This window comes from Chanodichthys erythropterus, chromosome 11 (genome assembly GCF_024489055.1).
Source record: "Chanodichthys erythropterus isolate Z2021 chromosome 11, ASM2448905v1, whole genome shotgun sequence".
NCBI classification, from domain to species: Eukaryota; Metazoa; Chordata; class Actinopteri; order Cypriniformes; family Xenocyprididae; genus Chanodichthys; species Chanodichthys erythropterus.
This window is the reverse complement of record NC_090231.1, coordinates 33430856-33458414: the sequence shown is the minus strand read 5'-3', so window position 1 is coordinate 33458414 and position 27559 is coordinate 33430856. Positions and strand designations below refer to the sequence as shown.

Below are 27559 nucleotides of genomic sequence, written 5' to 3'. Positions count from 1 at the left end.
CAAGTGTGTTGCATCAGGCACCTGATTTCTCCACTGCCTCCTTGAGCGACACAAAGCGGAGGGTGGCATTGCCCTCTCCATGCTGGTTAAAAGCCAGAATCTTAATTTCATACACAAAAGAAGGATCTGTCGAGAGAGGAAAAAAAGAGTTTTGGAATATTAAACATATCTCAATCTTCTTTTAACTGACATGTTATGATTTTTTTTTTTTTTTTTTTTTTTTGGAATGCAAAATGAATTGTGCATTCTTGTAAATAAAACTACAGGCTAAATGTTAAATGATGATAATAATAATAATGACAACAACAACAATGACTGACATGTTATTATATGCTTTTCTAAATAAATGTACACATTAATTGTGCTTCACTGACATGTTATATTTTTATAAATACAAGCATTAATTGTGTTTCACAATAACGTAACCCACTGGTTTTTAACAGGTAGATGTAAATAAATACAAATAAATAAATAAATATAAAAATAAATAGGGCATAAGGGCATTGAAAAAACAAGCAAATATGTAAATAGTTTGTAAATCCATGCATACATTAACTATCCCGTTGTTAACTGTTAACACAACAAAAATACAAAAGAATATAACATACGATTTTTAAAATGTTGTTTTATGTATTATTTACAAAAGAAATTTGTTCTGCTCATATTTCATGAATAAAGCCCACTGTGGCCAGACTCACCCAGCTGAGTGATGTTGTACTGGGTCACATTACGTGGGAAGGTGAGGGGTCCTGTGAAGAGGGGGACGGGGACCTTACGGTAGTAGAGATTGAATCCTTCCTGCTGGCCCATCTTAGTGGAGGGCTCCCACGTGGCCTGAACCACACTCGAATTAATCACCTTTGTGAACAAGGTTGGTGGTGCAGGGACTGCAAACACAGAGGAACAAGAGAAAATTTATTTTCACAGAAAATACAACAGGTGGGAACTTTATCCTGAACGACATTGAATTAATATGGTGAGTCATTTCTTCAGTTGGCTACTGTCAGCACAATTAACAACTTAAAACATCTGGGAAATATATAATTATTTAAAAAATGTTTTTTATACCTTCTCCCAGAGTGCTCTCCACAGTCGTCTCGGATGCTTTACTGGCTCCGCGGGACGTGTAAGCCTTCACATAGAAGCTGTAGCTGGTGGAAGGCTCCAGATCCCCAATTACCTGCTGCAGCGTCAGTTTACTCACAGCCTCCTGGTACTCCATTTCCACTGGGTCTGAAAGTAAAGTGTGAAGGTTGAATGAAGGAAAAAAAAAGAGACCATTATTAAACACTGAAAAATAGTATGAGAGAGAAAACCAAATGGAGAAAGATGGAGCAAGAGAGTGAAATCATTGGCGTAAGAATAAGGATTAACCCCGACAATTGCCCACCTCTTAATGTTGGCAGCTCTCTTAGTCACATTTATGGCTGCAGTAAAATGTTATTTTCCATATTATTTATTCATGCCAAATTGCTGTAAGTGATAATACACATTATAAATGGCTCAGACTCCAAAGTATATCCCACAGTGCTGCAAAGCAAAGAGGCTGCAGCGGATGAAAGATACTATAGACATATCTGAAATCTAAATTACAGCAGTGGCTAATAGTCATTGTAAGACCACAAAGAGGAGAAAGGGTGAGAGAAAAAAAGTGAAGGCTCAGCATAGGACATTTAAGAGCACTTTAGCATGGGTCTCAGATCAGCTGTTAAGCTCTATTTGCTCCAGCACAAATAAACATCAACATGCAACTTTAAATCTTCCCAGGAGAGGGACTGATATCTGAATACACACACATCATGCTGAGCTTTCAGAAAAAAAGCACTTTCTCATTCTTTACCACCAAGTACTTTTATGTGTGTTTTAGAATTATGATTTCAGTCAGACTACAACAGTAACTGCTCACCTCATTTTTATATTTTTTTGTTATTGAGCCACTGGTTTTGTTTCCAAAGCTCCAGTACGTAATGGCACTTGCGTCTACCTGCTGCGAATGTAATGCAAATGCTCTAAGGAACGCTGAAGGTAAGAAATGAAATATCCAGCTCTCTGCTTGCAGTGCATTAGTCAGGCTAGTCAGGAAAGTGAGTGAAACACACCAACACATTTTTATCAAATCATACGACATTAATACCGGTTCACTTCTGCGATTTAGTATGATTGTGTTCATATCAGCAGTGAACTGTACCAGAGTTCACATGAACCGTACCCCAGACCACCCTTTTTAAACAAACTCGGGTACAGTTCGCGGGTGCGCACCCGAGTTCGTAAGACAGCGTTCACATGATCCAAACGAACCGAACTCTGACATCAATTGAACCTGGGTGCGCACAAAGAGAGCTAATGTGAAAGCACCCTAAGGGAGTTCACACTTGGCATGTTTGGTTTGATAGAAACGAACCCTGGTGTGATTGCTCTGTTAGTGCGGTTCATTTGAACATGCGTGAACGCTGCCATACGAACGCTGGTGCGCACCAAACAAACCGACCGAGACCACTGAACAGGTCTCGGTCCACTTCCAAGTTAACTCCGGTGCGGTTTGAATGATATATGAATGCAACACGGACCAAAGACGTGTAAACAAACCAAAAACAGGAAAATGAGACCCTAAAAAGGACAGAATGCTCATGCATATCTGTTTTTTTCCCCCGTCATAGTCGTAATGTTGCCCATCTCAGTTCAGTACAGGCATCAGAACCATGTCTCCCCACAGCAGATCGTTTGTGTGTGTGGGATTCCTGTCTCTGTTTTGACTCCTTTACACATTTTATAAGCTCTTCACAGTAAAAATACCATCATATGTAGGCCACACATATCCTCCTGGGACCCAGGAATAGACTTCTGTCCTCTGTAGTGGACATTATATTTGAGTGATTTTCTCTGACATCATACATGTCACAGTTTTAAGTCTGGATGTCCTGTAAAGAGCACATTCAGGGCTTTGCAGAGATACCAGATTTTTAGAGGTTTCCCCATGACAACAACAACTTCTTGGTCTTTAATTATGACTGAAAATGAAAATTAGCACTCTTATGGAAATATGATAATATTTTGTGATTAAATTTAAAATTTATTTAAATCGGATTAATTTTCAAATTGTTTATTATAAATCAACATCTCAGGAAAATGTTATGGGGTTTCAAATCAAAATATGACTTTCTGTTATGAAACAGAACATTGATTTCATACATGTCCACTGTACAGGACACCAGGACTTAAATCATGTTTATCAGGCATTTTAGGAGATACAACAAGTGAATAGGGAAAGAAATTATATGTCAGTATTCCTATTAATTATTAGATATTATTATGAAAATGTTACCAATTATTGCTCCCATTATTACACTTCTTTTTTCATTGCATGTTGCTCCAAAAATACATTAATATGCAAATTAGATACAGTGTATAGATACATTGTATTGAATGGGAAAACCGATGTATGGCCATTTTACCCTCATATTGCATAAAGTAAAATGGTATATCAATTAATTCCATTATATGTTTCATAACATAGTTGAGAATCATCTTTATACATAGTTTGGTTAAAAACAATATTGAAGCCTAAAAATTGATTGGTGATTAAAAAAAAATTCCATTGTTTTTGCCTATAAATGTCATTTCATGTCATTTTATTTTTTAAACAACTTAGTCCTGGTGTCCACTACAGAGGACATATCATAACATATGAATAAAATATAATTTTTAAAAAAATATATTTTTTCATTTGTTTCTTATGCTCTAAACAATATAATGACGTGAAAAAAATGCTAAATTCAAAAAAAAAAAAAAATGTTGGGTCCCAGGAGGATATACAACGAGCGCACTTAGCCCAGCACACTGCATTGTTCTGGATGTTCGGTAAGTTTCGTCTCAAAATAAGCAATACATCATAAAAGCCAACCATTCAGGTTGTGAACATATCCATATGCTTTAAGGTTCAGTGATAAAATCTGAACTGAACGCTATGCGGACCAGGACTAAATTTGTTTTTGTTTTTTTGGACCGGACCAAACGAACCAAGGGAACCAAACTACAAGTGTGTTGTACCTTTAATCCTTTGAATATTACATTGTGTCATGTTTTGATGAAGATTGATGAAGACTCTAGCTCAACTACATAAAAATGTTCAGTTTGTCTATTTCTGACATGCTACATAGATTTCAATTGCTACCACAGCTGATGGCAACAGGAAAAAAGCAGTGATTTGCTATCGACTCACTGATTTCCATAATGAGAGAGCCTAGAGTGAAGACTGAATAAAATATGTATTTCATAATGTTTGTGGAAATCTACATTTACACTTTAAATAAAGTATTGTTTTACTGAGGAGCATTTTACATTCAATGTTGGAGAACAGCTGAGTAAATTAGATTTGATTTGATTTTGCATGCTTGTGTGTGTGTGTGTTTAGGTTCATAAGCAGTTTTCCTACCAGCAGTCTTGCGGATATGGAGCACATATCCAATTATGTCCTGAGTGTTTTGGGTGGGCTCTTTCCAGGACACCTGAATGGAAGTTGGGGAAAGGACATCTGCACGTACATCTGTGGGCACACCCGGCAACCCGTCAGCCCAAAGCACGGTCAAACGAGCACTGGCCTGTGTGGAACCTGCACTGTTCTCTGCAATACACTGATATATGGCCTCATCCTCCTGGGTTACTCCATAGATGGTCAGAGTACTAGCAGAAGAGGAGAGAGAAATATAGAGAGAGATTATTAATCTGAGCAGGAAAAACTAATGTCAGAAAGCAGGGATGCACGATTCGGTACGACATTTGTTATCAGCTGATATAAAAGAATAAACAAATTATCAGTCAGTATTGAATATATATATATATATATCAACCAATATTGGATATTTAATTGCGGCTACTTATTTTCCCTACTTTTACATTTAAATAATCTTTACCATCATCTAACACTCATATAAAGTAAATCTTTAAAAAGGTTTTGTTATGTGAGTGTTAGATGACAATAATTTAATAACACTTAAATCTAATCTTTAGTAAATCTCAAAATGAATATCCATCTTTAATATTGTACTTCATAATATTGTATAATGTTTGCATCCTATCAGAAAGTCCCAAGCACACTGACACATGTGTCTAACCTTGTTCCCAGTGTAAATGATGTAACGGGTATGAAAAAAGCAGATGCAACAAAACAAACCATTTGCACCCACCATCTCTGGGTGCTCATTAACATGAAGCAAACCCAACCATCTGTCAGACTCCTCCCTTCTGAATCCTCCTTTTCACTTTTTTATTCTTCTCACTAGTCCTTATTTTTCTGCTCTCACTCTTTCAGTGTTTTTTAACACCTCCTCCATTGTGCTCCCCTTCATTGCTTGGGGATACGGTGATGGTGGATGGGGGGAGCATTATTAGTGCTGAATATATAATCAGGAGTTTTATCTCCCTTAATCCTGAGGCCTTGGAAAAAAATGAATTTTTACCACTTAAAGGGCCAGGATATGGAAATGAGAGCTCTCAGCCTACTTGCTAAACCACACCTTCTTTTTGTCATCTATTTGCATGCAGTTTGTGTTCTCTGACAAATGGCAGGGTTGTTATGATATTACTGCTTCAGAGTGAATGGGAAAATGAGAAGGCGTTCAGTGTATGCGTGTACGTGAATGCATTCCTTTAAAAGCCTGTAGCCTACAAGCAAGGGTTTTTCTACATGCTAGTCAGTCGCAGAGATTATCGTCCTTTCTTTTATTCTTTTCATGTCTCACCACCAGCCTCCAGCAATCTTTATCTCTTTATGTACACCCCCCAAACACATACAGTAGGTGTTACAGCACTCAACTCTTGCTACATTTACCGTACCAAGGTGTGGATATAAGCAGATGTTTTTTATTTTGTATCTTGATAGTATGGTATCATGTTTGTCATCAGATTTTTTAGGTCAGTGTTGCTCTGTGCGACGTGGCTGAATCAATTTCTGTGCTCAATTCGAACGTCTGAAATGGCGATGTCTAGTGGTGCAAGGTCACTTTCTCTCAGTTTGATGGGATGAACCTTCACCCAAACAGCAAAATCCATCGCAATCTTCTAGAAAATGACTATAGAGACCTCTTCAAACAGGCTTTTTGCAGTTCTTGCAGTCAAAAACCTTTCTGCACTTACACTTCTGCTCTGGTACTTATGGAAATTTGAAATGGTATTGGTGCTTATTAGTATATTGCCTTCTCCCTTGGATTAATCCCTTGTATTATTAATCATTGTAAGTAGATTTGGTCTGCTAAATTAATAAATGTATTACAAAGATAAAGAAAAAAATGGACTCTCTTCTGCCAACCGGCATCTTTAAACCTCATTTATGGGTGCTTCTACTGTACTGAACCAGCTTGACATTATTATGTGTGAATGTATGGAGTGTTTAAATCACCTGTAAAACATGCTAACAGATCTCTGACGGAGGAATGTTGAGATAAATAAGGAGGGCTGGTTGGCAGCTTCAGACTGCTTCCACTTTTTCTGTGCAGCCAACACACACTAATTAAGCTGACAATAAAAATCCAGCTGTTTTTGTACTTTCACACCAGCATGACATGCCCCCAATCCTGAGCTCTATGGACCAACTCTCAGCCATGATTCATAATGTCAACCCTGCTCTCTGAGGAACAGTGTGACAAACATTGGTCTCCCTACAAGTAGCACAGTCAGTGTCAGTTACTCCAACTAAGGCTCAAACATACCATCTATACAAGTGGTTCTCAACCTTTTTATTTCAAAGACCCCTCATTGTCCACAGCAACATTCAAAGACTTTTCCAGTTGTTCGATATTTACTGGATTAGTTAAGGTTGAGTTAAGGATAACATTTTTAGAAATATATTTTATTTAGCTTATTAAATATAGCTTATTTTAAAGGGTTAGTTCATTTTGAAAGTAAATAGTCAAGTCACCTTTATTTATACAGCACTTTTTACAATGCAGATTGTGTCAAAGCAGCTTTACAGTGATGACTGGTAAATAATTTTGGCTGCACAGCAGCTCTTAAAGAAAATGTTGTCATTGTCCAGCTTAAAGGTGCTATTGCATCTTTTAAAAAAAACAAAAAACTTTTTTATAAAAGATGTAATATAAGTCTAAGGTGTCCCCTGAATGTGTCTGTGAAGTTTCAGCTCAAAATACCCCACAGATTTTTTTTAATTCATTTTTTTAACTGCCTATTTTGGGGAATCATTATAAATGAGCCGATTCAGGGTACGCAGCCCCTTTAAATCTGGTGCTCCACGCCCCAAGAGCTCACGCTTGCCTTAAACAACATAAAAAAGTTCAAACAGCTAATATAACCCTCAAAATTGTTGCAGCATGTCTAATCGCGTAAGTACAGTGTTTATCTGAATGTTTATATTTGGTTATGAATGAGTTTGATAGTGATCCGTGGCTAACGGCTAATTCTACACTGTTGGAGAGATTTATAAAGAATGAAGTTGTGTTTATGAATTATACAGACTGCAAGTGTTTAATAATGAAAATAACGACGGCTCTTGTCTCCACGAATACAGTAAGAAACGATGGTAACTTTAACCACATTTAACAGTACATTAGCAACATGCTAATGAAACATTTAGAAAGACAATTTACAAATATCACTAAAAATATCATGTTATCATGGATCATGTCAGTTATTATTGATCAATCTGCCATTTTTCGCTATTGTCCTTGCTTGCTTACCTAGTCTGATGTTTCAGCTGTGCAGATCCAGACGTGTAATCCCTTTCATAATGTTGGGAACATGGGCTGGCATATGCAAATATTGGGGGCGTACATATTAATGATCCCGACTGTTACGTAACAGTCGGTGTTATGTTGAGATTCGCCTGTTCTTCAGAGGTCTTTTAAACAAATGATATTTATAGAAGAAGGAAACAATGGAGTTTGAGACTCACTGTATGTCTTTTCCATGTACTGAACTCTTGTTATTCAACTATGCCGAGGTAAATTAAATTTTTGAATCAAAGACACCTTTAAGTAAATTCAGTACTGATTCATTCCGTTGTAAAAATCAATAATTAGTTACTTTATCTATATATCAGGACTGGAGAAAACAGTTTACAAATAGGGTCAATTTGAGTTCAAGTTTACTATATTAGTTGGTGTTCGAAGGTAAACACGGAAGCACTGAACTGCATTCACTACGTCAACTGCGTACTAGTCTGACAGAGAAGAGAAGAAATTGTTGAATAAAGCTTTTTTTTGTTTTGTTTTTGCGCACAAAAAAGTAATCTCATCGCTTTATAACATTAAGGTTGAACCACTGCAGTCACGTTGACTATTTTAATGATGCCTTTATTACCTTTCTGGACCTTGAATATGGTAATTATGTTGCTTTCTCTGGGGGATAAAAAAACCCCTCTTTGATGAACCTTTGATTTCATCAAAAATATCTTAATTTGTGTAAGATGAACGAAGGTCTTACAGGTTTGTAACAACATGAGGGAGAGTAATTAATAACAGTATGAAAAAAATGTATATCTAGTTGAACATTCACAAAATATTACATTCAACAGTGTTACAAAATGATTAGTGTTTTTAAAGATTTACTTCTTTGTAGATTTACTACAGCAAAGGTAAATGCAAAAATAGATAATGACCATTCAAGTATCCATTACCAATACCCAATACCAAACCAATACCAATAAATTAGAAATATCTGCCAAAAAAAAAAAAAAAAAAAAAAAAAAAAAATATATATATATATATATATATATATATATATATATATATATATATATATATATATATATATATTTAAAAACGTATTTGCTTATAACAAAAGTGCTTTATTGTTGTTCAGAATACTGATGTTTGAAGAGGAAAAACACACAGTGTGCTGGGACCATCTGCACCCTCTCTATCTGTCTATACATTCTGGCCTCTCCTTGGATTGACGGAGAGCATCCCGAGACAGGAGGGCTGCTATTCAACACACTGAGAGCATGTTTGCACAGTCGTCACAGAGCAGTGCCTCTTGAATGGGGTGGTCACCCTTATTCACAATCCTCTAGAAGAGAGAGAGAGAGACAGGGAAAGATGAGAAGTGGGTGGGAAAGTGGGAGTGTTAGGTAGAGGAGAGACATATTAGGCAGGGGTGCTTAGCTGTCTCTCCACTCAGTGAAAGCCTGGTGGAAATGACTGATTGCAGGAGAGGTCAGAGGTCAAGGCCAGAGCTCACTCCATTTTGCATGGGTTGGAGGAGGGTAATGACCAAGAAGCGCATAATGGAGTTTAAAAAGGGACAAAAAGAGGGAAAGAAAGGGAAGAAATGAGTACACTGTTTTTGTCTGCTCAGCTGCAAAACATGGTGAACATTGTCCACATGGTTCTCTCAAATAAAGATTAGAAAAAAAGTTTCTAAAAAGTCTCTGCATGGTCATTTGTTTCTATTTTTTTTTAAACTTAGAAGACAGTAGAGACTGTATATCTACTTTTTTGTCCAGAGCATAGGCCCAATTCAAACCTGTGTCCATGAGTATGTGCATCACTCACCTACTTTGAAGAGTTTCCAAACTGCAAGATTAAAAATCATCAAACTCAGCAACAATGCACAATCACACATGGACGTATGCGCAGTATGTTAAATACAGACCTAATATATAACCACCTTTAAAGTCCTTCTAAGTGCAGGCCTGTGCCGTGTGATTTGACTGCGGGTCACTGTGGCATTTTGATTACTGCTGTAATAGTGTTTTATGTTTATGGAGCAGGCAGTGACCCCACCCTCTGCTCCTGCAGCTACTGAACCGCATGACCTCCGCTCAGCTCTGACTGCAGCACTCTAACACATGTCTGCAAAACTGCATGGATACAGTCAGAAAGCACATTCACAAGTGTTTGACAACGATATGACTGATTTAAAATTATCAGATCTAAGTAACAGTATTAAACAATGTCATAATCAATCACGGTGACACTATTTGAAATTTAATTGCCCTTTTTTTCTTGTCATTTTCTTTAACGCTGGTCTTCAATGTAAAGATGCACTTTTTTTTTTCTTTTTTAAATATCATTTGAATATCTGAATCATCTTTTAGGCCTTTTCCTCAAGTATTTGTCAAAAATCCGTGACAATGATGACACTATTGGAAATCTAATTGTTTTCTTTTATTATTGTCAGTCTCCTTGAATATCACCAGTGTTTTCATTGTAAAGTTGCCTATGTTGTATCTTTTTATTATTATTTACTTATTTTTTTATCTCATTTGATTCATTTCTACAATCCCACCTTTTCTATATAGTCACACTGGCCCAAAATTTGTCTCGACCTCCCTTGCCTATACTTGATGTTGTGGTTAACTGCAAAACTAAATTCAACTTAAGGAGATGTTTTTAGTTTCTCTCTCTCTCTATTTTTGTAGGTGTGTTTGGTTCTGTCCTGTGACTGTACTCTTTATTTGTCTGGATATCAAAATTGAAAATACTACAATAAACATAATATAAAAAATGGATTAGACCATTTTGGTATAATGTAGGAATGCACCAATATTGAGATTCTGACCAATACCAAAATGTTTGTTTGTTCATTTATCCATGTCTTTTTAGATAACTGGTATCAATCTCAGACAAAATAATTTGCCAGATCTATGAAAACCCTACTTAGTTCCACATTATTAAGCAAGTCACAGTTCTCATGCAATATGGGGAGGAAGAAAGATCTTTATGAAGATGAAAAGCATGAAATAGTGCAAATTTTGTGCAAAAGGCATGAAAACAACTAATACTGTGTGAAAACTGAATGGAGATTATTGAATTATCATAAGATTTGTGAGTGATTTAGAGCACAGTAGAACTCGGTCAGATAAAGGCTTATTAATTAAAGTTCCTGTCAAAAAAATTAATTGTATTAAACGGCAGCTATAAAAAAGCCACATTTAAAAAAAAAAGACATTTTCTTAGAAAAACTAAAATTTGAATGTTTATTGTACTGAAATCTTACTGACATGTGACTTAATAATTTGGAACGCAGCGTACACAACTCACCATTGTTATATGCACAGACTCCAACACACACTCTCAAGAACAGTTCTCATCAAAAGATTTGAAAGGGTAAATCTGTGCTATAATCTATTGCTCTCTCTTTAAGTTAATGCCCTTTGAATTAGTGCTATAATAGTCGAAAGAAAAAAAATGTAATATGCAAAAGATATCCAAATCAGCTGATACCAGGGACGTGCACAGGAATTTTGAGGGGCAGTTGCTCTGACCTAAAAAAATCGTTTTCGTTAACGATTATAACCTTACTCACCTTTCCGACAACGTTAAGTCGTCTCACCCGACAACCGCGACAATCTCCTTCTAGTGCCGCTCATGCAGGCTCAGCTCAGGTGCCGGTCGCGTGCAGCGCTGCAGCCACGTAAACAGAGTTTGCCCTTCCCCTACTGACTTTCACTTTCGTACGGGTGCCCAAATATGGAAGTGAATGAGGCTTTGCGATTTTTTTATTTATTTATTTATTTTTAAATCTAGGCCTACGTGAAATTATGCATCCATTGTACGATTTTTTTTTACATTTTTTTTTTCCACCTCGGAAGGGCAACGTGAGTCGAGAAGGGCATATGGGCAGTTGCCCGGGCAACCTGAGCAACCCCCCTGTGCACGTCCCTGGCTGATACCTATATACAACTGATAAATAATGATAAAAAAATTGCTCATATCGGCTAATATGGTGCTGATTTACTGTTTATTGTGCATCTTACATCTTCATTGTTCATTCAATGATGAAAAAAAAAAAAAAACATACTGGGAAATATAATTATGGATGTAACAAAATTAAAATTCTGGCTGAAGTCAACAATTATTTTCTTGTTATGGCCGACAACTGATAACTGGCTGACATTCAAATTGTTTTTACTATTTTGTCTAAATAAAAAAAAAAAAAATAAAAAAAAAAATAAAACACTGAAAACTAACATCAGCCATTTTAAATATTATGGGCCCTATCATGCACCCAGCGCAATTGACTTTGTACACCGTTTGTACATGTTTGTGTCATTCCTATTTTGCACCTGCGCAAAGCGCGCTTTTCCCTCCACAGAAGCACGTCGCTAAACTAGTGAATGAACTTGCGCTCCCTGGGCGGTTCAGCGCAAAAAAGGAGGCGTGTTCCGGCGCAAACAATCCCTGGTGCTATTTTGCTGTTCCATTAAACACTTGCGCCACTGACCAGAAAAAACCTAGTCTAAAGTCAGTGGCGCGTTGCACGTTGTTCATTATGCTATTTTAAGGGCGCATGCTTGACCATAATGTATAGCGTGCACAACGCGCATACACTTTGCTCATTTAATCTACACAGATGCAACAGTTATTTTTGCAAATCATAAATTGTTACACTAAAAAAATATTAACACATGAGATGACGGAAATCATTGTGGTGTGCCACGAAGATGTGAAAAAACCTGTTTTTCCCCGCCGGGAAAATAGCAACAGCGCCGAGACCTGCCCACAAAGTTACTTGCGCTTTGCGCTTTGACACTTGCGTTTCAGATCGTTAAAATAGGGCCCAAAATGTGAATTTGGGCATGACAACATTATAATGTACACTATGTGTATGACCAACAGCATGACGCATGCATAAATGTACACATACAGTACATAAAAATAAAATATATAAAAATTAAAACAATCTGAACTCCTGCTTCTAGATGTTCCAAATTTATGCAAAAGTCAGTCAGTGGAGACACGTGAGAGCGTGAGCATGTATGAAAGCGAGGTGAGGGTAAAAGGGCAAGCTAATGGGTTTGCGCATGTCGAGTGTGTATGTTTACATTGTAAGCGCATGCCATACGTTTGGGGGGAGGCTGCCTATGTATGAGCTTTGGATTAATGTGTGCACATGCATGTTTGTTAAATGTAAAAATCAATCCTCTTTCTGAACCTCTTGAAGGTCAGCATCGCCCCATCTCTTTGTGTGTTTGCTTGTTGGCAGGCAGAGAATCGCACAATCCACATGGATACACACACAAATACCATTATATAGGTTGTTTTATATGCTTTTGAGGTTTCCAGCCTGCAAAACTGCTGCATCTAAGTATTGGATCACAGAGATGTCATATGGCAATAACACCATAACTGGTGCTGATAAACAATATAGCTGACAATATAACACCATAAAAGTGAACAGTGCAATTGTTTTCACTCTTATCCCAGTTTAATGCGCAGAGACAATGCTATTTTATTGTATTTAATGTTATTATTTTTCTAAGCAATAATACAAATAATTTTTTTGCCCTGCAATTGTTGAAATGGGTGCAATAATCTCATTTACTTTTTGAGGAAAGGGTATGCTCACACTCGGCAGGTTTGGTTCAATTGAAACGAACTCTGGTGCAATTGCTCTGTTAGTGCGGTTCATTTGATTTAGTGTGAACGCTGTAATCCGAACCCTGGTGTGCACCAAACAAGCGGACGGAGACCGCAGAAAACAGGATGTGATGTCAAAAGATGCAACCCTAAAAAGGACAGAATGCTGAAGCATACCTGATTTTTCTTGTCATAGGAGTTACATTGCTATTACAGTTTGGTACAGATTTCAGAAATGCAACAGAGGAATTCCTGCCTTTAGGAGTTCTCAGCTGGTCAAAATACCATTATACACACACACATACACCCAAGAGAACAAACTACAAGTGTGAACACACCTTAAGTGATCAGAATTATGATTCCAGTGGTGGATGTTGAAATGAGTCATAGAATCCCATTGAGTTTGATTGAAGGAGTAACCACAACCATAGGCAAGTTCCTGTAGCTCAAACAGCAGAGCATGGTGCTAGCAATGCTAAGGGCATGGGTTTAATCGCGATTAATCGTTGTGCAGCCCTACATGGGTTTGATTCCCAGGGAATGCAATAAAAGCGTCGGCCGAACGCATACATTACTTGCACAAAAAAAGCAGCTGCAACTATGCACTTTTGGCCAATAAACAATCACCTAATAATCACCCACAACACCCTAGCAACTGTATAGCAATACTCAGAAAACATAAGCAACCACATAGCAATGCCATGGCAACAGCTTGACATCATGGCAGCAAGCAACTCCCACATTATTATAATTATTACTTAATTATTTAGAAAATGTAAAAATTGAGTTTTGTAATTTAGTTTGGTGATGCCAGAGATGCAAAAACCTTTTTTTTAAGGTTTTAATCTTAATCTTAAATGTGTAATCTTTTAAAAATACACAGAACATGATGTGGTTTGTCGACATATATGGGCCTGCAATCAATGTATATAAGAAGTCATCTCTGCTCCACACTGCTCCACTTTATGAGTCAATTAGCTAATGGTGCTGTTCAGACTCCAGAGATTCCAACTTATCCATTCCTGCACTCACTCTCCACATCAACCTGCTTTTTTTCACTCCAGTCGAATAATGCCTGTCCCAGCCTTCTTGTCTTTCCCAATTTATTTCTTCTAGCAATGAAAAGTCTCTCTCCATCTTTGCGGTTATAAATTTGAACCTCAATGAAATTGATTTTCTCTCACACCGTAAACATGCTCTTTAACCACAACAAAAATCCCTGGCAATAAAAACATTTATAGCAATAGACAAGGAATCGCATTTCATTTCCATTTCCAAAGACATGATCATAAAGAAAATGGCAGAGGAAAAAAAATGAATAGCACAGCAGATAAACAAAAAACTGAACGTCTTTAATAGCAGACACGGCCCGTTCTAGATCAGAAGAATGCAGGACAACATATCCTACTATGACCTCGACTTGTGCCGTCCCTAACATGGTTGTCATAACACTGTAGCTGGAAGAGGACAACCAGCAACATAAGAATGTCCTTCAATGACGCAAACAGTGGCTCCTTCGCTAATGCCTTCTGTAAGGTGACTCCAAATGTAATAAATGACAAGGTTTAAGTTGGAGTAAATAAAGTTAAATAAAGTTAAATAATCATCTCCAGCTGATAAGCAATTTGTTTGTTTGTGTTAAATAAGAGGCGTTCTGGCGCTGGAATGTGTTGTTTTTGAAATCATGTTGAGTGGTGGAATCAGTGGTGGAAGGAAACTGTGCTCTCTTGGCACTCTTGCACAGTCTTCACACAAACGAGCGTTTCAAATATATTGCTTCACACTGTTGAAGAGACTCACTATTTGTTCCGGTTAAATCACAAAACAAAATGCACACAAACGTGTCCTTGCTTTTGATATACAATCACTGATGAACATCTTTGCTTTTAAAGGTGGGGTAAGCGATATTTCAAAAATGCTGTTGGACATTGTTGATATTTGAAATAAATCCAAACAAACACACACTCTCTTCATTGCTCCACCTCCAAAACTCACCCTCCAATCCTAACCACCCTGCAACGAAGTCGGTCTTGAACCCCGCTCGCTGTATGCACTAACAATGATGCTAAAACACCGTATTAGAGGGCTGCATTGGGTTTGGGCTCCCGCGGGACCCCCGGGACCCAACGCAAATCTCGCGGGAGCGGGCGGTTTTACCTTTGCTGCGGGCGGGAGTGGGCGGTCAGAAAACTTTGTGGGAGACCCGCGGGGAATGGTGGAATTTGGCGAGTAATAGAAATGGTCAACAAATGAAGTTGAGAGGAAAATTAAAGCGGCTCTTTAATGACAAAAGCAAAGCCAGACAAGTCAGACACTTGGAAACAATTCTTAAAATTTGCGGTTTGCGCGTTTTATTTTGAGCATTCTCGCATGACCTAGTGCACCGTCAGAAAGGGCATTCAGTGTGTGTGGGCGGATCATGGAAGAAAGACGCACAAGTCTGTGACCGCAGTCAGTCAGCAATATACTTTTCCTGGAGTAAGTAGCCTAATGCAAGGCCCAGTGATCATTAGTTTAAGTAGGCTACGTTATTTTTATTTATTAGTATTATTTATTTTATTTTTTGCAATAGCCTATTAAGGCATTCTATTTATTTTGTTCATTTAGTTTTATATTTAATTTGTTTAAAGTAGGCTACATCTAGTCTACTTTGTAAGTCCTGTGTGCAGGTGTTTATTTAATAAGTTAAAGTTATGTTTTTATCACGTGTGGTGCTTTGTTTTTGCGGCTTCTTTCTTATTTAAATGCAATCATGTTTAAAGTTTGTTATTCTGGATGTTAACTTGAACGAATTTAGTCTGAGAGTATTTGTTTAGGCCTGTTTTCACAAGCTCTGAGAGAAAGTCCGCGGGAGCGGGCGGGTTTGGACACAAACATTGCGGGCGCGGGCGGGAGTGGAACACGCGGGTTGCGGGAGCGGGCGGTCCTGGTCAGACATTCAGCGGGAGCGGGCGGGTGCGGGTTAAGGAAATCAGTCCCGCGCAGGGCTCTACACCGTATTGTCTAGCAGTCATCAGTGTGCCTCTTGAATGGCAGGATGGCTGTGTATCATAGCTGACGCGCAATAAAATAATGCTTCAAGAAAAATAAAGTGCAAATGATGAACGACAGGGAAGCACAAAAAAACGTACAGTACACAAGAGTAAATACAAACAAGAGTTTGTTGTTAATCACAGTGGCGTGCACAAGGGGTGAGGGGGGCGCCCCTACCCCTTTGATCATGAAAGTGAAAGTGCCCTTAGCAGCCGCATCTCGGTGCCCCCGACCGTCATACGCCCCCTAATGCTGATTGGCTACACGTTTGTTGATGTGTCTGTCCGACTAACTTCCAAACAGCTTTTTTCAAATATCGCTTACCCCACCTTTAATGAGAACAAATAAATAAATGGGTAGATTAGAACCCAGAACTTCTGGCACGCTTAACAAAAATTCTACCACCAGTCCATTAGGACACACAGATCATTAATGCGGATTTTCACATGTACTCACTAATGTAAATATTCTCGAGACAAACAACATACTATATTAGCCCATACTAGATATAAGGATAAAACTATCACATTAAACATGAGTTCTATGTCAATATATTAAACTCAGTGTAATACTGAAATGGATTTCTGGACATCCTATTATTTTTTGTGCATTTATTATTGTACATTTCTGATGTACAATAATACATCACACACACACACAAACACTCCTGTCCCACTTTTTAAAACAAAGTTACGCCACTGACTGGTCTTTTTCAGCTCACCTGTTGTTGTTCCTGAGTTTGACATGGCCATCAGGCTCTAAGATCTGTCCATTTTTCAGCCAGGTGAGCTGGGGGACTGGCTCACCTCTGGCCAGACAAGTGAAGATGGCAGTGGTGCCCACCGGACGAGCAATGGACTGAGGGGGCTGCACAAACTCTGCTGGGGCTGTAAACAGATAGAAAGGAAGGAGAAAAACAAGAGATAATGAGAAGTCAAATATTGCAAATACATAAGATCATTAAATAAAAAGGCTTGAATTTCTGGAACTTCAGTTTCTGTTGGAAAATGTCTCAGCAATTTCACTAGGTGATTTAAAAATGAGCCCAGCTGCTCCTTTGCACTAATGTTCCCACTTTCACCCGGTTCCATTTCCATATGTCACTTATATGCTATCCACGGCAATAGAAATAGAAATATTTGAAGATGAAAACCACAGTTCACACAACGCTGAGAGGGAGAGAGGGAGGGAGAGGGTCTACGTGGCTTTGGCTTCATCACATTTATAATGAATATATTGTGACAGCAGTGGGTGGTAACAGGAATAAACTTAGAGAAAGAATCAGATTAATTCGATTAAAGTACGGCAAAAACAGATTTCACAGGGCCAGAGGAGGAAACTGACAATCCATAAAAGACACAGTGTGAAAATGAAAACAGATTAAGTGCTGCAGAACAGATGTGGGGGGCTAGGAAGGGATACTTGGACCGCACACCTCTTTTGACCCCCAGAGCCTTCTGTTGCCCCCAACCTCACCAGATACCCTCCTCCTCACTCACTCACCGCATGTTAATAGACTGCAGCTAATCCAATAGTCTTTTACTGCTTAATTAGGACACATTTAATCTGGGAAAATTTGAAATTGCTGACTGATTAGCAACCATTTGCCCATTTTTATCCATTTTAATTAGCATCACACCATTCATTTTCGTTCAGGGTGCAATGACTTTAATTATTAAAGTCCTTTAATCGGCAAGTGTTGATCCTGCTCTCAGTCTCTTTACTGTTTTTCAGTGTTACCAGCTCCTCTCAATAAATAAATGATAAGAGAGGTTCTAACGGCTCTCAGAGGTCCATCCAGTGCATCTCACAGCCCTGCAAATTAGCACTCTCTTTTTTCTTCTCTTATCCCTGAGTGCACAAGAGAGAGAGAGAGAGAGAGAGAGACAGAGAGAGAGAGTGGGGGATGGGTTGAGCCAGTGAGTATTGATGTACCACTGTGATATATCATCTGAGACACCTCTTCCTTCCTTTCTTATCTCCTTGTTTCTCTCACTTATTTCTCTCTTGGGATTTCATTTTTCTCCTCTCACTAGCAGTTTTTACATTACATTTTTTAATACATCGCTCTTTCTCTCTCTCCCTCTCTCACTTTAATGTAAACGAAGTGTATTACAGTGAGCAAAGGCTGCTTAACCATCTGGCCACTAAGATTATATAAATTGTCACAGCTACACCTACAACACTTGCTCCTGCCATCATGGTTTACACCTGCTGAGATTCAGTCACTAACTTCTAAGGCAGTTAATTAACTAAAAGTAGTGATGCTACTAAATCATTTTTAAATAGTCTACTGAATAATACAATACACACAATAATTCAGTTGTTAGTGTAGTGTAGCTTTTCTAGCTACTTTTTGGCCACATAACACTAGTGTGTTAATATATATTTGCGAAGTTTTGTAGCTGAGACAATCAAACAAACACTCCTAAACTGTGCAATCACTCTTATAGTGTTGGTATATAAGATTCATTTTAGTGAATCAGTTTGTTCAAACTGGTTAAAAAAAAAAAAAAACTTACAGATTTGTGAATCATTTGGTTAATTTGATTAATTTGTTTAATCTAATTCAAAGCAAAATGAATATGTAGATTTTGTTTGAACTAGTTTGCAAGAATAATTCACAGATTTTAATAAATTTCGATTTTAGTGAAGATTTTATGTTCTTAAAATTAATTGTTAGTTTGATCACCTTCAAAGCAGAATATTTAGATGCAGTTGTTCATCACTTAGCCCTGTGATGGACTGGCCATCCGTCCAGGGTGTTTCCCCTGCCTGTGGTCCGAGATGCTGAGATAGACTCCAGCATCCCCGCAATAGGAATAGGAATAGATGGATAGATTGACTGATGGATGTTCACTACTCAGTGATGTAGTGTAACCAAGAAAAAAAAGTGTACCTTGACTAGTTTTATAAAAGATAAATAGAATATTTCGGGAAAGTGTGTTTATAAAAAGCTCACCTTGCACAACTAGGCGTCCCTGAGCAGTTCTGCGCACGCGGGTTCCTGGTTTGTTGGCCGCACAGACATAAACGCCAGAATGTTGAACTCTGACATCAGAGATCATCAGGTTTCCTGTTCCTAGTACTTGGATACCCTCAACACCTATTGGGCGGCCATCTGAAAGATGAAGAGATGAAGGCACATTGTTGACAAAGACGAAAGAAAGAGGTCATTAAGATCATTTCAAAGAGAATTGAAGATAGTAGAGGGAATAAAAAGAGGCACTGGAGAGAAAATAGAATCACATGATTATCCAGCCATAAAATAATTTTCTGCCCCACAGGAACTAAAAATAAATTTAACAGGACAACAAAAGCATGTGATGAGCCTCAGAATTTCACAGCACTGGTTAAATGTGACTAATTATGGAGTACAAAGCATTATCCCATGTTCTGCCCTGGGGCAAAGAATATGTTGAGAGAAAGAGAGAGAGAGAGAGAAAAAAAATATAACAAGTCCAAGAAGGAGGGCTCTAGACATACAAGATGACCTATGAATGCCAGTGACGCAGGATAACCCATGTTACCATGGACATCTCCCATACATGTGTAAAACTCACACACTTTCTGTATGAGCAATGAATCTCATGACTTTCAGTCTGGACCATCTCAATCACTACAGCTGTAACTGCACACTCAGTAAGGAAAAGTACTAATAAAAATTAACAATCCCTCTAAATACATCTTCCATTCATTTCATTTCATGTGCCTGTCAAAAAGACATTAGACATAGTGTTAGATACTGTGGCAGGGTGCAGTTCATAACACCAGATTTAACTGACTGGCATCTGTTGTGAGGTGCACAAACATTTCCACTTATTATTCAGCAGCTGTTTAGAGCTTCTCAACCCGGTTCCACACAGTTAATGATAACAACATTTGTTTGTATTTAGAGATAGACACTTTTACTCTTTGTGCGTTAATTAGCATGTTCAATGAAATATCACAGAGACATACGAGGAAGTAGGATATCACCATATTTAAAGGAAAAAAATTTAAATTCTGTCATCATTCACTCATACATACTAATGTTGTTCCTTTCTTTTTTCTTCAGAACAGAAAAGAAAATATTTTGAATAATGTTGGTAACTCAACAGTTTGGTTCCCATTGACTTCTACTGTATATTTGTCCAAAATGTAAGTCAATGGGAAGTGTAAGCAACATTCCACAGAAGAGAGTCATACAGAATTTTTAATTTTGGCTGGACTATCCCTTTTATATTTGACAGGAATGAAAATGAGCCTGAGGGACAGAAATAATGTACAGAGTGTTCCATAGATTGTAGTTTACATTTAACAGCATGCCAATTGTTCTCCTGATAAAACATGCTTATTATGTTTTTTTGCACAAACAAAGCACTCCCGTTGCTTCATAAAATGGAGTTTAAGCCACTAGAGTCATATGGAGTATTTTAATGATGCCTTTTTCCTACCTTTCTGGACCTTCGAGTGGTAGTTGCGTTGGATATGGAGGGACGGGAACCTCTTGGATTTCATCAAAAAGATCTTAATGTGTGTTCCGAAAATAAACAAAGGTTTTTATGGATGTGGAACGACATGAGGGTGAGTAATTAATGATAAAATTTTCTTTTTTGGGTGAACTAACCCTTTAACAGCAAATCTGCAACCAGTGTGCATTATTGTATCGTTGTTGCTTTGTGTGAATATCACTGTGTCATTTTTTTACTATTATTACAGCATTATATCCAGCTTCTATCTATTTACCCAAGACAACGTTTTTGTATTATATTTTACTGGCCAGGCCTTTTGCCACATAACAAATGTGCACGCTTTTAGGTACAGTAGGTGTGAATCAGCATGCATGCTTGGTTGTATGTATTAGAGTGAACTAAATTCAGCAAAATCACTTGCTCCTAAATAAGATGACATAAATGCAGAATGGCATTAATCACTAACTGTAGGAGATGTATCACATTCATTACTGAGCTTAGCCTTGATTTGCTCTCGCTGTAATCTAATCCAGCAAAATCCCATTGTTAGCAGTTAATTCCAGCAAGACTGTGGAAGGTAATATCCACAATCTGATTAGCAGCTGTTACAGGAAGACGCCATCATTTACATTCTTAATGGGAAAATCACATTAGATAATAGCTGGGTGAGCGAGAAAGAGTTCAGAAACGGATTATTATACAAGTGTGGGAGTCGCTGTGAAATCTTGCTTGCGAGAGAACAGTTGGTGTGGGTCGGAGAATAAGTAGGTTACGTTCGACTGGAAATATATAGATATAGACCAAAATGCTTATTAAAATGCAAAGAGCAAATGGGACAGGCCTCAAAATGAGATGATCCAAAGACAAATACATAAGTCTGTAGATTCACATGCACGCGAGAGGGACACGCACACATTTGCATAAATACAGACACATTCTAACATAAAAACGATATTAATCACTCTACAACAGAAGTAAATATGAGACATTTCTTCATTAATCCTAAATAAGATAAGACAGACAGATGTGGCAAAGTGCATTCAATGGCCAAAAATGTCTGAAACCATTTCAAGTGTGTGGCTTCAGAACTCTGAGCGCGCTTAAAAATAAATGAGCCATTTTTCACACAGAAACCAATCTCACTGTTCAGTATCAGTCTGTTCAATCTGTAATATCTATCTCTTAGCGAGAAGGATGAGAGAGTATTTCTTTCACCATTCCAAACCATTTGGCTCCAGTAGATTGGAGTGTAAATTACTTTAATACAACAGCCAGCTTATTTCAATAGGGTCATGTCATCAAAAACTGGATCTTTTGGATCTTTTGAACTAAAAGGGTTTGATGTACTGTGCCAATGATGTACAGTACCATTCAAAAGTAGACTGTAGTAAAAATACTACAGTGAAAACATTTTAAAATATATGTTTCCTATTTTAATATATTTTAAAATGCAATTTATTTCTGTGATGGCAAAGCTGAATTTTTAAGCAGCCATTACATTAGTCTTCAGTGTCACATGATCCTTCAGAAATCATGTTGATTTTGTGCTCAAGAAACATTTCAAAAATGAAAATTTTGTCATCATTTAGTGAAAGTCTATGGGCTCCAAAACAACATCAATGGACGAAAAAAACAAAAATATCTGTTTTTTAAAGATTATCTTTTATGTCTCACAGAAGAAAAAGTCATACAGGTTTGAAATGGGGGAGTAAATGACAACAATTTTCATTTTTGAGTGAACTACTCCTTTAATTCTCCTTTAACTAAATTAAGATATTTTTGGTGCAAGACACCTTGACTAATGTCATAAGTGAACTTTAGGGAGAAAAATAAGACCCCTTTAAGAGCAGTTTTTCCAGATATAGATCCATCAGCTCATTTTCTCTCATCTCCGTCCTCCATCATGTTATATTACCTTGGTGGAGGAGATTTTTCCCTTTCCTCTTTTTCAGTTGATTGGGTACTTTACAGTCAGTGTGCAGTGGAGAGCATTTTAAAGCTCTTTGCAGCATTCTGGCTGGAACGGACGTGGGTTTTGCTCGGATAACCACTCAAGGCAATTTAGAGAGCAACTTAAATGATTCTTACCCAGTCTACTCCATGAAACGATTGGACGAGGGTAACCCGTGGCAACACACTCCAAGATGGCGGTCTGGTGAACTGTGAGGGTGAGGTTTTCAGGGCCCACTAGGATCATGGGTTCTTTGTAAACAGATGACTGGGAGCCTTCAGGAAAAGAGAGGTTAAGCTAGTTACAGAAAGAAAATGTTGAAGGACTCGAATAAGCAGAGAAGAATGTTTGTGCAGACCTGAGACTGTGAGCTGTGCTCCTGCACTGTGTTTGACTCCAGCACTGTTGTGGGCAACACAGCAGTACACCCCACCATCCTCAGGGCGTACTCCAGTTATCTGTAGCACGCCCGTGGGCAACAGAGTATACCTGCACAGTGACAGATATAGACAGGCCCACAGTGAGAGGGAGACATGTATATGTTGCAACAACACTGGGCACATCCCTTCAAATGTCATTGTGTTGAAGTGTGTATTTACGGTGCTACCTGTCATCAGAGGTATCCACGGGCCGCCCGTCTCTTTCCCAACTGATGACCGGCTCAGGCAGACCATGGATTTGGCACTGAAACCGTCCAACACCTCCCAGCTCTGCACGCACAGAACGTGGCTGCACATGAAAATCTGCCATTGCTGAAGACAAAAGAGACAGAGAAAGATTGCTTTAACCCTTGTACACAAACAAGGTCATTAACATATCCGCAATTCAAAATACCACCATTTCAACAATATGCGAGAATTCACAGTTTCCCAAAAGTGATGAAGTATGACAAGAACAAAGTGACAGATGGAATAAAGTGAACCTGACAAATATCCCACCACATCATACTGGAACTTTTTTCTTCCTAAACTTTCCAAAATAGAGTGACAGAATACACAAAGTGCAGGTCCAGGCAATCAACGACTTAAGTGTGATCTGCTTTGCTCTGATCTACCGTCAGAAATTCAGAACTACAAACCCCATTTCCAGAAAAGTTGGGACATTTTGTAAAAATCTGTGATTTGTTAATTCTCTTGAACATTTTTTTTAACTTATAAAAAGCACAAAGAAACGATTTCCAAAGTTTTGACTGAACAACATAATTGTATTTTGTAAATGTAAATAAATTTTGATTTTGATGGCTGCAACACACTCTAAAAAAGTTGTGACAGAGGCAAAATATAACTGAAAAGATTATAGAATGTCCAAGTTAAACTGTTTTAAAACAGTCCACAATTTGCAGGTGAATTGGTAATAGGTTAGGGTTTCTCAGTTTCAACAATTCAACTTACTTTCATCAGTTTCTCAGTCTTTGCAAGCAAAGATCGGTCTTGGCTCACCACTTTGTGCCAATTTTCATGAGAGAATTGTCAAACAATTCAAAAATCACTTCTCAATTCTCAATGCATGATTGCATGTCTTACACCATCTACCATACATAATACTGTGAAAAAATTAAAGGAATCCAGAGAAATCTCAGTCTGTGTATGGCCAGGCAGAAAACTTGAGCCTTCAGGCGGAAACATTACATGAGAAACTGTCATGCTATTGTGTTAAATATAGCCACATTGGCTCGGGAATACCTTGGAAAACCGTTGTCACTTAACACGATCTGCCGCTGCATCAAGAAATGCAACTCAAATAACTGTTACACAAGGAGAAAGCTATACATCAGTTCAATGCAGAGATGCTGCCATGTTCCCTGGCCCCAAGCTCATCTCAGATGGTATAAAACAGTGAAAATGTGTGCTGTGAGTTCACGTTTCAGCATGTTTTTGGGAAAAAAGTTCTCAGTCTCAAAGACAAAAGGGACCATCCAGACTTTCATCAGTGACAGGTGCAAAAGCAAACATCTGTCAACGTATTGGGGTGCATCAGTTCAAATGGCATAGTTGACTTGCATATGTGTGAAGGATCCATTGATGTGGAGGCATATATTGGGATTGTACAAAGACATAAACTGCCAAGATGACATCTTTCCTGGAGAGCAAGACAATGCCAGGCCTCATTCTGCACGTGATACATCAGAGTGGTTTCTAGACACCCTACACCGTAGAGTGGATGTCCTTGACTGACCTGCCTACAGTCCAGATCTGTCTCTTATTGAAAATGTATGGCCCATCATGAAAAGGAGATCAGACAACGATGACCACAGACTGTTGAGCAGCTGTCTTGTATTAGGCGACACTGGGCAAAATTTTCACTAGCAAAACTTCAACAATTAGTATCATCAATTCCAATTCAATTCAAATCAATTCAATTCAATTAAAAAATGTAATTAAAAGGAAAGGTGATGTGACGCAGTGGTAAACATGCCTCTGTCCCAACTTTTTTGGAGTGTATTGAAGTCAAAATCAATTAAAAAAAATATATATATATTTACAAAATACAATTAAGTGAAAACATTGGAAATATTTTCTTTGTACATTTGTCAGTTAAATAAAGGCTCAAGAGAATTAACAAATCATAGTTTCTAGATTTAATTACACTTTAAAAAATGATGTTGTACAATGATGAACGGGTGCTGCAGTAAGAACGACAACACCATGAAATACACTATATTGCCAAAGGTTTTGGGACACCTGCCTTTACGTGCACATGAACTTTAATGACTTCCCATTCTTAATCCGTAGGATTTAATATGGAGTTGGCCCACCCTTTGCAGCTATAACAGCTTCAACTCTTCTAGGAAGGCTTTCCACAAGGTTTAGGAGTGTGTTTATGGGAATTTTTGACCATTCTTCTAGAAATGCATTTGTGAGGTCAGGCAGTGATGTTGGACAAGAAGGCCTGGCTCACAGTCTCAGCTCTAATTCATCCCAAAGGTGTTCTATCGGGTTGAGGTCAGTCAAGTTCCTCCGCACCAAACTCGCTCATCCATGCCTTTATGGGCCTTGCTTTCTGCACTGGTGCACAGTCATGTTGGAACAGGAAGGGGCCATCCCCAAACTGTTCCCACAAAGTTGAGAGCATGAAATTGTCCAAAATGTCTCGGTATGCTGAAGCATTAAGAGTTCCTTTCAGTGGAACTAAGGGGCCAAGCCCAACCCCTGAAAAACAACCCCACACCATAATCCCCCTCCACCAAACTTTACACTTGGCACAATGCAGTCAGGCAAGTACTGTTCTCCTGGCAACAGCCAAACGCAGACTCATCCATCGGATTGCCAGACAGAGAAGCATGATTTGTCACTTCAGAGAACACGTCTCCACTGCTCTAGAGTCCAGTGGCGGCGTGCTTTACACTGCTGCATCTGACGCTTTGCATTGCACTTGGTGATGTAAGGCTTGGATGCAGCTGCCCGGCCATGGAAACCCATTTCATGAAGCTCTCTACACACTGTGCTTGAGCTAATCTGAAGGCCACATGAAGTTTGGAGGTCTGTTGCTATTGACTCTGCAGAAAGTTGGCGACTTCTGCGCACTGTGTGCCTCAGCATGCGCTGACCCTGCTCTGTGATTTTACGTGGCCTACCACTTTGTGGCTGAGTTGCTGTTGTTCCCAACTGCTTCCACTTTGTTATGATACCATACACTAACAGTTGACCATGGAATATTTAGTGGTGAGGTTTGGATTTGGTAGCATTTCATGAATAGACTTATTGCATAGATGGCAGCCTATCACAGTACCATGCCTGAATTCACTGAGCTCCTGAGAGTAACCCATTCTTTCAGGAATTTTTGTAGAAGCAGTCTGCATGCCTAGGTGCTTGATTTTATACACCTGTGGCCATGGAAGTGATTGGAACACCTGGATTCAATGATTTGGAGGGGTGTCCCAATACTTTTGGCAATATAGTGTACATGCTTTTGGCAGTTCTTAGCATATTCCTGTTTAGTGTATGTTTAAGTATACAACAGAACTATCCAATGCTAATTTCTTCACGTTTAATGGATTGCTCTTGGAGAACAGTTTTGGAGAATACACTAGCATTCAAAAGTTCAGCAAGTTCTTTCAGCAAGGTTGTTTAAAATGTATTAAAATATTTGAAATTGTAACTATATATTTCTTTTTACTGTATTTTTGAACAAATAAGTGCAGCATTGCTGAGCTATCTTGCTTCACATTTCACACCGCTCATAATTTACCTGGGGATAATAGTTAATCCTGGGTATTCATAAACTGATGTTTCACATTGTACATTCGTAAACCCTGGGTTAACTTTCTTATTTGCATATTTTATATATTGTCTGTTGTTAAGTGTCTAGCTGTAACATTCTAACACCGCATTTCAGTCTTCAAGTTTGGGACCACAATGTGGGGTTAACACTGCAAAAAGGTGCTAACTCTGCTCCAGAGCAGGGTTTCATAAGCCTGGGTAAAAAGCGGTGCAAACCCTGCTTCTAAATTACAAGTGTGAAACATTCTTTTACCCGGAGTTAAAAGCGGTGTTTAGAACGTTGATAACGCAGGGTATTCTCATTCACACTCTAGAGCCCTATTTGGACGGGATAGTTTTACATGGGGAGGTGGAGTAAAGTAATTTTACCTCAAGATGTCTGTAATATTAACTGGCCAATTCGCATGGGACAAGACATCTCAGTAAAACTTTGCAGAAGTGGGAGGGGTAAATCGATTTACGCACCGCCGTCACCTCCCTGTCGTCACGTGGGTATACGTTGCTTCCTGATACCATGTGTGGAAAACACATATAATCTAAATATATAAACTATATAAAACAGTTAGGTCCGATTTATTAATTAAATTC

The 27559-nt window shown here is 38.3% G+C and overlaps 1 protein-coding gene across 1 annotated transcript in view; it reads right to left on the bottom strand.

Moving 5' to 3' along the window:
- igdcc3 (immunoglobulin superfamily, DCC subclass, member 3) overlaps nt 1–27559 on the bottom strand; it is a 102219-nt gene that overhangs the window by 3753 nt on the left and 70907 nt on the right. The window contains exons 3-11 of the mRNA XM_067400797.1: nt 23359–23503; nt 23110–23240; nt 22889–23026; nt 19309–19467; nt 17068–17233; nt 4433–4680; nt 1069–1233; nt 699–887; nt 22–126 (exon numbers count right to left, since the gene is read on the bottom strand). Coding sequence (XP_067256898.1) covers nt 22–126; nt 699–887; nt 1069–1233; nt 4433–4680; nt 17068–17233; nt 19309–19467; nt 22889–23026; nt 23110–23240; nt 23359–23503 — 1446 coding nt within the window. The remainder of the gene's footprint in view (nt 1–21; nt 127–698; nt 888–1068; nt 1234–4432; nt 4681–17067; nt 17234–19308; nt 19468–22888; nt 23027–23109; nt 23241–23358; nt 23504–27559) is intronic.